This window comes from Elgaria multicarinata, chromosome 3 (genome assembly GCF_023053635.1).
Source record: "Elgaria multicarinata webbii isolate HBS135686 ecotype San Diego chromosome 3, rElgMul1.1.pri, whole genome shotgun sequence".
In the NCBI taxonomy this organism is placed as follows: domain Eukaryota; kingdom Metazoa; phylum Chordata; class Lepidosauria; order Squamata; family Anguidae; genus Elgaria; species Elgaria multicarinata.
The window spans coordinates 126561554-126574946 of NC_086173.1; the positions used below are offsets into that span (position 1 = coordinate 126561554).

Genomic DNA, 13393 nt, shown 5'->3' on the forward strand with positions numbered 1-13393 from the left:
AATACAAAAACGTATCTATTTACCTATCATCTATCTATCTCTATTTATAGCTAACAGTTATATCAAAACCTGTTTTAAGTTACATTCTTATATATTACACTTCTTTACTTTAAATTATAAATTAATGAATATTTCTTCTTAGCCATAATGACTATAATATAACCTATAATGCTCAAATATTGAGATAAATACTCTACTACTTGCCATAATTTACAAAATTGCACATATTACCATTTTCTTTTTGATAAACAGATAATTTTGCTAACAGTAGTATATCTCATATCCTTAACCAATTAGTCTATTTTCTTAGGTTTCATATTAGGTTTCCATTGTCTTGAAAAAGTAATTCTAGCTGTTGTTATTAAATACATAAAAGACATTTGAAGTTTAGAGAGATTAACATCTTTTACATAATATTTATATTACTGTCAAAGTCAACACAGGATTGGACTGAAAGATTTTTATGGACAAGACCACAAAGTTAATTTAGTTAATTTGATTACTATGCCTTCACACATTTAATTTGTATATCATTCTTCCTCCAAGGAACCCTACATACTGTTTTCAGGCAGCCTCCCTCCAGAAGTCTACAGCAGTGGTGGGCAGAAGGTAGAACTCCAGCTGTTTTGGAGTTCTGCCAGCACGGCCAATGGTCAGCAATGCTGGTAGCTGAAGTCTAAAAAAAATCCAGAGATGTGCTTTCTACCCACTGCTGTCCTATAGGACCCAGACCTCTACTTCAGCAATGGAAGTGCTTATGTGCTTTCAGACCATACTTTAGTCTACCATGAACACTCCCATGACAACCAGAGTTCATGATACTTCAGAAACTTTTCATTCTTGTGGTCAGACAAGAAAGTAGAATCTACTCAATTTATGGAAATGCAGCATAGAGTTACAAATAGTATTACACTGAGAAAAATGAATGGTTTCAAAATGATCTGAAATGTTTTGCTCCTTTTAAAAACTTTCAGAGGGACCCAAAAGATGATGGAGGCTGAACTGTGTGGCAAAATCTGGGATTTGAACTGGAAGATTAAAGAAATATATATTTTGACATTTCACAACGCAGCATCCAAATCCGAGTAGTCAACATTTAAGTTCTAGTAATAATACTAGTTTATGTAAAAAATATCAAAGTATTTTTACGCCTTTACAGAATATGGTCTAGATGATGATGATGATGAATTTGTTATTGTAAATTTCAACAGAACAAAGCAAAACAAAACCACAAAAAAGGGGGGAAATGTTGACATGATTGAATGTAACAATTTCAGTTAAGCAAGCATAGAGAAGGCAGTAGTTGATACAAACAAGATACAACTGAATTAGTGCACAAGGCACACAACTACTATAGTATGAAAATAAGAGTCAAAGATAGGGCAAACAGTTATAACAAACAGATTATAATAATCTACTTCTCAAAAAAGAGGCGGAATGGATTTTCCGTTTAAATTCAACACAGCCTAATGGACTCAATACCAATACAGACTATTAAATTTATTTGGGTTGACCACGGCTGTTTGCCAATTAGTTATCAGCCTTTCACTGATAAAAAGCCTTTGAATGAACTAACAGCCACCAGCTGCTATTAAGAATATTCTGCTTGAGGCATTTGGCTGGGTTTTCAAGGTTGGAAAACCTTGATGAAAATACTATTGTTTAAGGTTCACATCTAAGAATATATATACTTTTTTACAGTGATTATACATGGAATGGAGGTTTGACCTCTCCCCTTTTCTCCACAGCATTAGCCTGATAGATGGTGGTGAGTCAAAATGTCTTAAACCAAACTGAATACTTCTCGCACCAACAATATTACGATTGGATTTTCAATTTGTTTTGGGGGGGATAATAATTTTTTTAAAAAAAATCTTATTTCTTTTCAGTGTCTCTGATGAAGCATCTGCGAAAACAGGATTTTTAAACCAGTAGCCTGTTTAAAGGTTTCAAAAACACTTAAGAGACTGTTTTGTGTCTTAACACTAAAGGTTTTAAAACACTGAAGAGATCATTTTGTGTCTTCACACTGTGGATTCCTATTGTAACTATATTACAATGTGTGTGTGTTTTGGTTTAAGTACTCTAAAGACTTATTCGTGTCTCAACACTGTAGATTATTACTATTCTACAACATGCATTTGTTCATAACTTTCATGTTATCTGTTCAAGATTGCTTTTGTTACAAAATTGTTGAATTTTTGTTCTTCTTATAAAACCTGTTTGTTATAACTGTTCACCCTATCTTTGATTTTCATACTAGAGTAGTTGTGTTCCTTGTGCACTAATTCGGTTGCATTTAAGTTTCAGTTAATACATATGTGTACATGTACATGTATATATATACAGTATATGATCTAGTTTTACTGCAGGAATTCAGGAATGAATCTGGTCTTGTTGGGATTTGCATAATGCAAGGCCAACCAATGAAGTTCTGTCTTGTCTTGAATGAGCCAGGAGTATAAAGTTTTCCATGGAAGCCCATGCACAGCAATATTTTGAATATCTAAAGGGATTTTGCCAATCAACTGGACCGGGATGTGAGCCAGGGAACAGTCTAAAATGGCAGTACTTCTGAATACCTAATTAGGGCCTTTAGTGCACATTGTGTCCCTAAACGAGAGATCCACAGAAATCAGTTTGGTCTGGAAAGTTACACGTTGGTATGCCAGTTAACATTACAATTCAGACTGAGTTATGAACTGTCATCACTTTGACATAACAGCCAATGTCAGGCCAACATGCTGCTGGTAGTGGTGAAGCGACAAGTCACATCTTGTTTCAGTCCAGGAAATGAGAGAGAATGCTTGAATTGTTTAATTGTGAGAGATGGGAGCCTATCTAACAATAGTGGTAGTTCTTGGTGACTAGTTAGGGTAAAGAAAAAGGGAGGCAGACTTGTTGCTCTAATATTTGGCCAAATAAAGGCCAAGCATCCAACCTTCATGCCCACCACGGGCCTTCAAAGGTTACACAGGCATCTTAACTTGAGTCACATACCAGTGCCACAAAGATAAAGACTGGGTTTACTAAGCATAGCTAAATTAAAAAGCACACAGGAGAGACAATTGTGTAAGTGATACGCAATGTGAAAGTCTGGCGTTCACTCTGTAGGCCACTGGAAAGACCTATATACCATTCGGTACGTAATGCAGCTAGTGGTCTATAAAGTCTTTTTGTTTCTTCTATAAGTTTTTAATTATACAAGGCAGCGCTGAAATGAACATGGCCTCTCTTATTTCAAAATCTCCTCAACTGTGCATGGTGTACTAAGCCAAGCACAATTTTTCCATACAGTCTCCTCACCTAAATATGCTCATTAGGTTCAAAGAGTTAGATGCTCAGTAGCAGTTACTACCTAGCTATAAGCATTATATATATGCTGGGTATACCAGTACTTGGAAACCCCAGCAACAAAGTATGCCTTAGGATAAAAAAGACCAAACACTATTTAAAACTACTTACCTTAAGCTTGACTTGGAGGATATTTTTTACTTTATATACATTCCAATTTTATTTTTTATTTTATTTTATTTATTACATTTTTATACCGCCCAATAGCAGAAGCTCTCTGGGCGGTTCACAAAAATTTAAACCATCATGAAACAACCAACAGGTTAAAAACACAAATACAAAATACAATATAAAAAGCACAACTAGGATAAAACCACGCAGCAAAATTGATATAAGGTTAAAATACAGAGTTAAAACAGTATAATTTAAATTTAAGTTAAAATTAAGTGTTAAAATACTGAGTGAATAAAAAGGTCTTCAGCTGGCGACGAAAGGAGTTGAATACTTCCAATAATGTGCACAAAAAAAAGTGTTGCATAGCAACCTAAGTAGTAAATTAACCCTGCGAAGCATGCTTTTGTGGAAGGCATTTCAGTGATGGTATACCAGGCATTGGGATCAGTATTTCTACTAGAATATATCTCTAAGGAACAGAAATAATATTCAAACATCATCCACTGGATACAAAGAGCCCAAAGCTATATATAATACTAATATGAGAACTACCACAAGTATACTACCAACCTGTGAAGGGCTCCTCCCCCAACTTAATGTACATTAACATAAGAGCCATGCTAGATCATATCAAAGGTCCATCTAGTCCAGCACACTGTTCACACAGTGACCCAACCAGCTGTCAACCAAGAACCCACAAGCAGGACATGATGCAACAGCACCCTCCCACCCATGTTCCCCAGCAACTGGTGTATATAGGTTTACTGCCCCAAATACTGGAGATAGCACACAAAAATCAGGGCTAGTAGCCGCTGATAGCCTTCACCTCCAGGAATTTATCCAATACCCTATTAAAGCCATCCAACAACAATCTTAGCTAAAAGAAGGATGTAGAATAGTATAGATGATCTCTGATCTTATGCCTGGCTAGCTTGAGCAAAAACTTTTCATATGCCTTGAGCAAGTAACTCTAACTCCCACCCACAACAGGAAGCTTCTATCCAGCTGGAGACATCAGGCTGTTAGCACATTATAGCAGCAACTTGTGGATTAATTAATGTAAATGGTAATTAAGATATTAATGAGCACACAGGGGAACTGGATCAAGCAAGGCACTCTGTCGTGATCTAGCAGCCAGGTACTTGCAAAGCTTATCCTAATCAGCTAAATCATATGCCCAAGTCTCATAGACAGATAGTTACCAGGAAGTGACATCTGTGAAGCCCGACCAAGATGGCTGCGGTCTTGCTGCTGCCTTTTGGCAGGGAGAGTTCACAAGAACAGCTCTCAATTACCATTTCTGACAAAACAGCTCATTAGGCACATTCCCAGAAAACAGCACCTGGGTAGTTATTAGTGAGGCTTCAAGGCCGGGAGTGATTGGCAAGAGTGGCACTGACTGACTTCAGCTGTGGGGAAAGCGGCCTAGTGGGAAAGGCTCCCTTCTGAAAGGGGGTGGGTAGGCCCTAGGCTTGAGATTCGCCGAAGCGGGTCATGGTACCGGCTGGCCCAAAAGGGATGAGTTAGCAACTGGGGGCCGGCCATCTTCCCTGGAACTGAACGCAAGTGAGTTGTGGAAGATCCTTTTGCAAGTGAGGTAACAACTTGGATATAGTTAGGATTCTATGTTTTAGTGTTAAAGTGCCTGGTAGCTCCAGGGAACGGCTTGTCGCCTTTGGGCATGATTTATGGTGGGTAAATGTTTTAGTGCTGCTATATACCTCATGCTTCTTTCCTCCCCCTCCCTCCCTCCCTTTCCCCCCTGCCTTCCAGTGTCTGTGTTTTTAAGTTGTATGTTTGACTGATGCTTTATGTGATTAGTAGGGGTGTGCACGGACCCCCCGCGGGCCGATCTGCGCCGCCACGCCCATACTCTGCTCCTCTTCGCCGCGGAGCTCCGGAGTGGAGGGGAGTGGTGCCAGGTAAGGCCGGGAGAGGAGGAGGGGGTTAGCCCGGTAAGGGATCAAGGGGGAGGGGGCCCTTACCTGCCTCCGTCCGCGGTCCCTCGGCTTCTTCAATTGAGCCCGCGGTTCTACCAGGAAGTCTGGGCCGTGCGGCCCAGACTTCCTGGTTGAACCGCGGGCTCAACTGAAGAAGCCGAGGGACCGCGGACGGACGCAGGTAAAGGAGAGGAGGGGGGGGTTACTGGGCCCTGACGCTGTCGCCGCATGGGCGACAGCGGCAGGGCCCGGTAAATCCCACTTACCTTTCTGGCGGAGCTCCGGATCGAGGCGAAGGATCCGCCTTCACCTTGATCTTCTTCGCCACGCTCCGCCGGCCCCCCAATCCTCTTCGCCTCCGCCTTAAGGGCAGGCGAAGCCCCCCGCTCCGCTCCTGCTTCTCCGGTTCGAGGAGAAGCAGAGCACATCCCTAGTGATTAGTTTTAGAGTTTTAATAAACTGCTTCAGTCCTTAGTCTGCTGTGTGGTTTTTCTCTGGACGGCTGGCTTCTGCCATCTTGGCACGGGACTAGGGAGGTGGAAATCTGGGTAACCAAACAGTTGGTCCAGAGCCTACCTTGTAGGGAGGGCAAGTGGACCCTGGCCTTCCTTCACAGCATCGACCTACCTTTCTGCAAAATATTATCAAGAGTGGAGAACCCCCTACATAGTGAAATTGCAAAGTTACCACATCTTGAGAACTGTTGAACATAAAAAGGTACATAAAGTAACAATATGAGAAACAGGTTTAGAAGTCATTATGGTTTACTGTGTTAGTCAAGGAGTTCTGAAACCTGCGGTGAGACAGTAGTGTATTTTAACTTCTGTAGGCTGTCTTTTTAGCCACATATTTACACACAAACTATTCAGTGTGTTTTTAAAAACTACACATATATTTTAAAATGCCACTTTAAAGATTAAATGTAAATTCCCAACTGACCAACACTCTTCCCGAATTGCTAGATATGTAACAGAGTTGCAAGCAACCGTCTCAGACCAGATTATACAAATAATCAATAGCCACTTCAGATGGGTATATCCCAATTAATGTTTGTACTGACAAGCATTTAAACAACCAACCTCTTCCACCACACCACTGACAGAATGTCATATCCCATCGGGTCAATTAAACACCTGCGAGGAAACAATTCTATTAGTTAAGCAATTTCTCTTTTCCAGAATAAAACAGGATTGAGCTGTCAACTATATTATCATAAAGGCCTCTCCTGACCCATCCCACATCTTCTTTTAGGTAATTTCCTCATTTGTTAGAATACAAATCCCTAACTCCGAAGCATTTAAAATCCACAAGAACATGAAGTTATCAGTGAGACATAACGGTCCTTTCAAGCTTTGTACTGTCAGGGAATAAATTCAGTAACCACTCATTTCCACATCTTGAACAAACCCGTAGCTAATTATAAAGGTGTCAGGCAGAATTCGCACCAAGCAGCATACTATTCAAGCACACACACAACATCATGGATAAAAACAAAACAAAAACAATCCCAGCTTCTCCAGAACACTTGTAAATGATTTAAAACAATGGATATAATAAAGAGACAATTTTTCATAAGATTCTGATCTATGAGTCCTAGATAAAAACGACTCCACATTTTATGCTGTAGTACACTAGCATTACAACAATGTTTCCTGTAACAGAGATTTAGATCTTGAACGGCATATGCATGTACTTTACAGGGCTGGCCCTACCATTAGACAGAATGAGGCTGTCGCCTCAAGCAGTAGATGCTAGGAGGCAGCAGCAAAACGTTGAAGGAGAGAGAGCTGTAGGCCCCATGCCTACCCTGCATCCCCTAAGCTAGCCTATTGCTTTCAGGTGTGACACTGGCATTGGCAGTGTTGAAGAAAGATTCAACTACCAGTCCTTTAGATTTTGTACATGGAGGGAGTGCCATCTTTTTCCTTTGCCTCAGGCAGCAAAATGTCTTGAGCCAGCCCTGGTATTTAAAGACTTTAATTGACCTGTAGTTTCCCAGTACATTTATTTATATTTATTATAAAAATATTTATATTTCCCCCCAATAAACCCTAAGTGTAGACTATTGGAGGGGCTCAGACATATTGGATTAGAGCACCTGAAACCTGAACAGCACATAGTTTACAAATTTAAACAAACCATGGTTCCCCCTTGTGTCCAAATTTTCTGAACTATGGTTTAAGGTCTAACAGATAAACAAACCAGAATAAGAAGCCACAGTTTGAATGTGTTTTGTTCACCTTAACTAGAATTTAAACAAACAAAAGTTTCATGAATTTGGAGACCATGGACAACTGTTGTTTGTTTAAAGTCAAAAGCAAATGCTTATCATGTCCTCTCATGCACAAAAGAGGAGGGAAGGAGGAATCACACATATCTGAGACTCCCTGAAGCTTGTTCACATAGAAGGAAACCATGGTTTCCAGTTACGTTTGAACCAGGTCATTGTGAAGCTGCATTGCTAAATAGGCCTTACATTTCCTAATTACTAGACACAAGTCCACCACCACAGTAACTAAAAATATACATGATACTTCATACAGCAGTCTTCCCACATGGAGGTAATTTCAGGATTTTTAAAAAATGAAAAGCATACCTTCATTTCAAATTAACAACCCATGTTTAGTTTGCTTGAGTTAAAAAGCGTGAAGCTTCTGCGTCATGCATGCAACTGCCATTATACCTACTACTGCATCTGTATATTTGACGGTAGTCTTTTTCAATCAAACTTAATTCTAAAGCATCCTAATTAAACGTAACTAGCATCTATCCACCCACTTCTCCCTTAAAATATGCAAGTTCCATCAACATAGCATCGGTTTAATTTTGTGTTTGAACACATTATGCCACCTCTCACCCAACTCACTACACACATTCATTATTTCATACTAAGATGGCTGGTAAAAACAAAAAGGAAAAGAAACATATTGTGATTATTCAAACAAAATGTGTTTCATCTTTGGTCATTTTTGAAATCAACTATATGTTTTAACCAATTGGGATCAGAATAACTGTTCACTACTGCCTTGAATTCCTATACAGTGGTTATGTTTTTTTAGCTGTAAACATGCTCTCTCACAGTACTGATGCTCATAGCAGCTTATGTAAAGCTAAAGATGCTTCCTGGCAAGTTCTAAATGTAATAGGACAATTACATAAGAATCTAATGGTAAGATCATAACTACTGGAGGTCAATCTACTCTACCATTTCGTTTTCAAGACGGCCACACAGAAGTTTCTGAAAATGCGAATAAGGCATAAAACAGGGTGGACAACCTGTGGCCCTCCAGATGTTGCTGAATTTCAACTCACATCACACCTGACCATTGGCCATGCTGGATGGTGCTGATGTGAGATGGAATCTAGCAACATCAAAAAGGACAGAAGTTGCCCACTCTGACATAAAAGAAAATGGCTCTATGGGATCTGCATGGGTCAGCACATAATAATGGTATTGTTCCCTCTAAGCAGGAGTTGTCCTTTATAAACTAGCGTAGTGCTGAATCCTGTTGTGTTTCCAAGCCCTCCCGTTGCAGTGCAAGACAATAAAGAGGTCTGCCATGTAATCTACAAAGCTTTATTCAGCAAATAAACATCTCTTTGCACCTGAAGAGAGCTTAAACACGAAGAACTTTCCTCTAGACTAAAACTTGGCTAACTAAGCAAGACGACTATCCTTTCAACAAAAGGGAAGGTCTTTTCCCTGAGTCCCTTAACTTCAGGGAGGATTCCTCTGAAGAAGCCTTTGGAGAGAAGCGAGCCGAGCTGATCGCCTTTCGCCTTCTTTTAGCTCTACCTGTCTGAATATGCGGCAGACTCTGGGATCAGTCAACTCTGACGTCCCTTCCCCCTCTGAGGATTGCTGAGTTCCCACAGACTCTGAGTTGTTAATGTTTTCATTGATAAAGCCCGGTGAAGATTCATCCCTGGCTGCAGAAGAGCCTGGGAGAATCTCCACCCCTGCTTCGTGTGTAGGCTGGTACATTTCTAGTCCTGTTTCTTCTGGTTCAGAATCTGATTCCAATTCACAATACACTGTTGAGTGCAAGGCAGGGTCATTCAATGGTCTGCCCACCTTTTTTCTGCTTTTGTTTATTCAATACTAGTAGCTATTTATAGCACAGAATGAGAATTCAAGTCCATATACCTGGAGGAAAAGAAGTGAAACTACACAGACATCCTGTCAGTCACAAGGAAACCTCACTGCACATTTTCAGGTTTGTATGCAGTTGTTATTTCAAACAAGCTTGATCTGAGTGCAAAAGAACATCACCTGAATGCTTAAGTTGATGAATAAATAAGTGTCTCACCTCTGAATTTTTTAGGAGGGTTGTTAAGATCGCCTGTTTCTGGCTGTACAACACACCTGTCATCCACAAGTCTGAAAGAGAGAGAAAGGCGGGGGGGGGGGGAAATAAGATTACCAGGAATACGCTTAGATCATTAACGTAACAGAATCTTGATCACTGAACAGAATTTATTCAGACACTATCTTGTGAAGCTGTTCTGAGAAACAAGTCATCTAAGGGTGAGATGCATCCGTCCCTCATTAACAACCTCCACAAATTCATCTGAACGTGTGAATGGGCTTACACATACACAAGTTACATCTGCATAGGGTCTATGGGATCTATGGATTCTTGAAAAAGCAAAAGCAAATTAGCAGCAAAGTCGAGTTCAAATGGAGATTAAAATATGGCTTGGACCCACTGTTTAAGACTACAATCCTATACTCACACCTGGGAGTAAGTCCCATTGAACAAAATGAGGCTTACTTCCAAGTAGATGTGCATAGGATTGCACTGTAAGATTACTAGCTCGAGGCTCCCAGATAACAGGTTAGCCTCCGTTCAGTCTCTCCATCATTGCTGCGAGTACTAAGTGTGTCAGAACCACTTTTGGTTAGAACACCCTTTAGATCTACCTGAACATAGTATTCAAGCGTGCCTAACTGACTTGAAGCTTTCTGAATTTGTAATTAAGTGCTGAGAAATCCTAGGTGGTCTTTGCCCACAACATTGTTCTATTTGCAACCAAACAGGAAGTTACATCCTTTATTCTGAAGCCAGATAAGCTCCCTTGGTTGCCTCCCAATCCCCTACCTTTCGATAGCACCACTTTCCTCTCCTTATTGGGCAAGTGTTCATATCCCAAATCTTTATTTTTAAATTAGGCCTATTGAAATTAGTACACTACCCGTTGTGGCTCAAATGTTTTGGCCTACAGTTCCCATCATCCCTCCTTATTACCAATACCAGCTAGAGTTGTAGGCCAAAACATCTAGAGGACCACAAATTGCCCACCCCTGTGCAAGGGGGTTGGTATACTAACCAACCTATTTCTCTCTTCTGCAGTGTGTGTGTGTTTGTATAGAACAAAATCTGTGAAGCTAAAATCTGTGCTTTGGGAATTACATGAGCATCTGAATTAATTTCCCCATTTTAGAAGTAGCTTTTCCCCATTTTGTTAGAATGTAGTGCATAAAACTGCTGTGTGCACACTACACAACTAGTAAAGGTCCCTCAGTCCTTGGTTTGTTGTTACACATATATAAACACAAGTTCACATGTGGTTGTGAATACGGGCATGCTGCAGAGGATAAAATACTAGAGAAACTACGTACACCAGCCTGAATTCAGGATAGTGTACATGGTGGTATAGCAGCTAGAGTGCTGGACTGGGAGTTGAAAGATCAGGGTTCTAGTCCCCACTTGGCCATGAAGCTGACTGGGTGACTTCGGGCAGTCACAAAATATGAGCCCAACCTATCTCACAGAGTTGTTGTGTGAATAACATGGAGAGGAGGAGGATTATGTACACAGCCTTGGATTCCTTCAGGAAGTAAAAAAAAAAAGCAGGATATAAATATAATAAATAAATAATAAAAATAATAAATTAATTCCTAGGTGGGAGTAAGAATTAAATAAATACTTTAGACCAAAAAGGAGAGGCAGTAAAACTTACTTACACTGAAACAATCTTACAAAGTTTAAATAACACCAGCTGACATAACAGACTGAAGAAGCAGTTTTCTCAAAATTAATTCAAAGATATCAGTGTTTGCCAACACTCTTCAGTCTTTTACCACGAAGAACAAAAGATAATACAAATAAGGTAATCAAAGAATATGTAGGAAATAGACTGTGAAAGATTGAGGAAATTATTACAAGCGGGAAGCAATATTTATTTATTTATTTTATTTATTTATTACACTTATATACCGCTCCCATAGCCAGGGCTCTCTGGGCGGTTTACAGAAATTCTAAAATTGAGGTAAAAACAAGTATACAAAATTTAAAACTCTAAAACACAGAACATACACACATAAAGCAATTAAAAATTAAACATGTGGGTAATTAGGATGTGCCGCCATATGCCTGGGCAAAGAGGAAAGTCTTAACCTGGCGCTGGAAAGATAGCAGCAATATATTTTCTGTTCCAAGTATTGGCCTGAGTTGGCAGTGATGCTTACATGTAACAACTACTGTGGCACCCAAGCAGCTAAAAGCTTCCTTCAGTCTTCATGATAGAACTCATTTCACACAAAATTTGAGGCCTCAGGAAAACTATTTAACTGTCACCCAGTTTGAAAATTTTACCTTTTCAGTTCCTTCCTCTTCTTGGATGGAACCATATTCTAAGTAGCCTGCTAGCTGCTTGTCCTATGTAGAAGACAGTAGGGCATTGATGGCAGTGATGGCATATATCACATTGAAAGAGGAGCAAGTGTACGAACGTTTGATGTTATGGCTGGCATTACTGAGTCCTGTAACAGCGCTGCTAAAGGAGAACTGGGGACAAATTTGGCAAAACAGGCCAGTCTCCAGGCAAAAGTATAAATCCATACTAATATGACATCAGAAATGGTAATTCTCAAAAACTAGTGGGGAACACTTCCGTCTCTCAGGACCCTTCTGTGAATGGCCCTTCTTGAACAAAAGAACTTCAAAGACAAAATTCAGTGCAAAACATTTTTCTATGTATAAGCTGTAATATACAATCTTGAGCAGCTCAAACCAAAAGTTAAACATTATTGTTCAAGCATTATCAGTGCATCTGACAGCTCTACCTGCATTTTACCAGTTTCTTTCTGTGGATATTTCCAGGCAGCATTAGGGCTTTGCCTCCAATGCTGCAAGGCCTCTACTCCCCTCATAAACATGGATGTCATGGGATTGATGACTTCATGGCTATCTTGCCAAGCTAGAGGCTTTGGGAAATACAGGGAGCTCTCTACAAGTCTGTTCTATTCACTGTGGACATTTGCAGGCATTCAGACAGAGACATGATTTCTAGATTAAAAAAAAGTAGAAGGAGCACCTTTTCAGGCGCACACACCCAGAAAATCTTTCCATTGGACAGAAACAAGAACAGCAAGTTGCTTCTGAGAAATGTTCTAGAAAGCATAGTGTACAGCTAAGCAATTCTTAAGCTTTGGCTCTTAGTCCCAATTGCATTTAATTCAAACTGGGTAACAGTATGAGACTGCTGTGTGAACTTGGCCCTTCAAGCTTTGTTTCACAAACCACTAAGGACAAAGTCCTTTTTACTGGAACTGGGTTCCATTCCCAGGAACAACACTAATGCTACAATCTGTGAACACTCGTCTGGGCATAAGCCTCACAGAATATAGGAGAACTTCCTTCCTTCCAATTAAGTATGCTTAACTATAAGCTAGTTTAAGGGAAAACAAATTGAGTGTGAGAATTTGTGGGTCACATTAGGCACCAATTTGTAAAATTATAATTCTAAGGGATTTTCATCTCCTTCAGTAAGTATACGGGTCCCCAAGGGTAAGTCAATGTTGCTAGTGGCAGTTTAGTTTTTAAAACACAAAACAATTATGGATCCTGGATTCCTAAAAAAGATAAAGTACACTTTTGGAATATTCTGGACCCTGTTGCAACACTACCTGAAGGAGCAGCATTTGTCAGTTAAATTATCTACATTTTACCTTGGGCTTGCAATTAGTTACTTGCCTGGCC

General features: G+C 39.9%; 1 protein-coding gene across 4 annotated transcripts in view; it reads right to left on the bottom strand.

The window, feature by feature from the left end:
* Positions 1–13393, bottom strand: part of ITPR1 (inositol 1,4,5-trisphosphate receptor type 1) — a 291524-nt gene that overhangs the window by 230437 nt on the left and 47694 nt on the right. For all 4 annotated transcript variants that reach the window (XM_063121590.1, XM_063121591.1, XM_063121589.1 and 1 more), the window contains exon 3: positions 9719–9789. In XM_063121590.1, coding sequence (XP_062977660.1) covers positions 9719–9789 — 71 coding nt within the window. The remainder of the gene's footprint in view (positions 1–9718; positions 9790–13393) is intronic.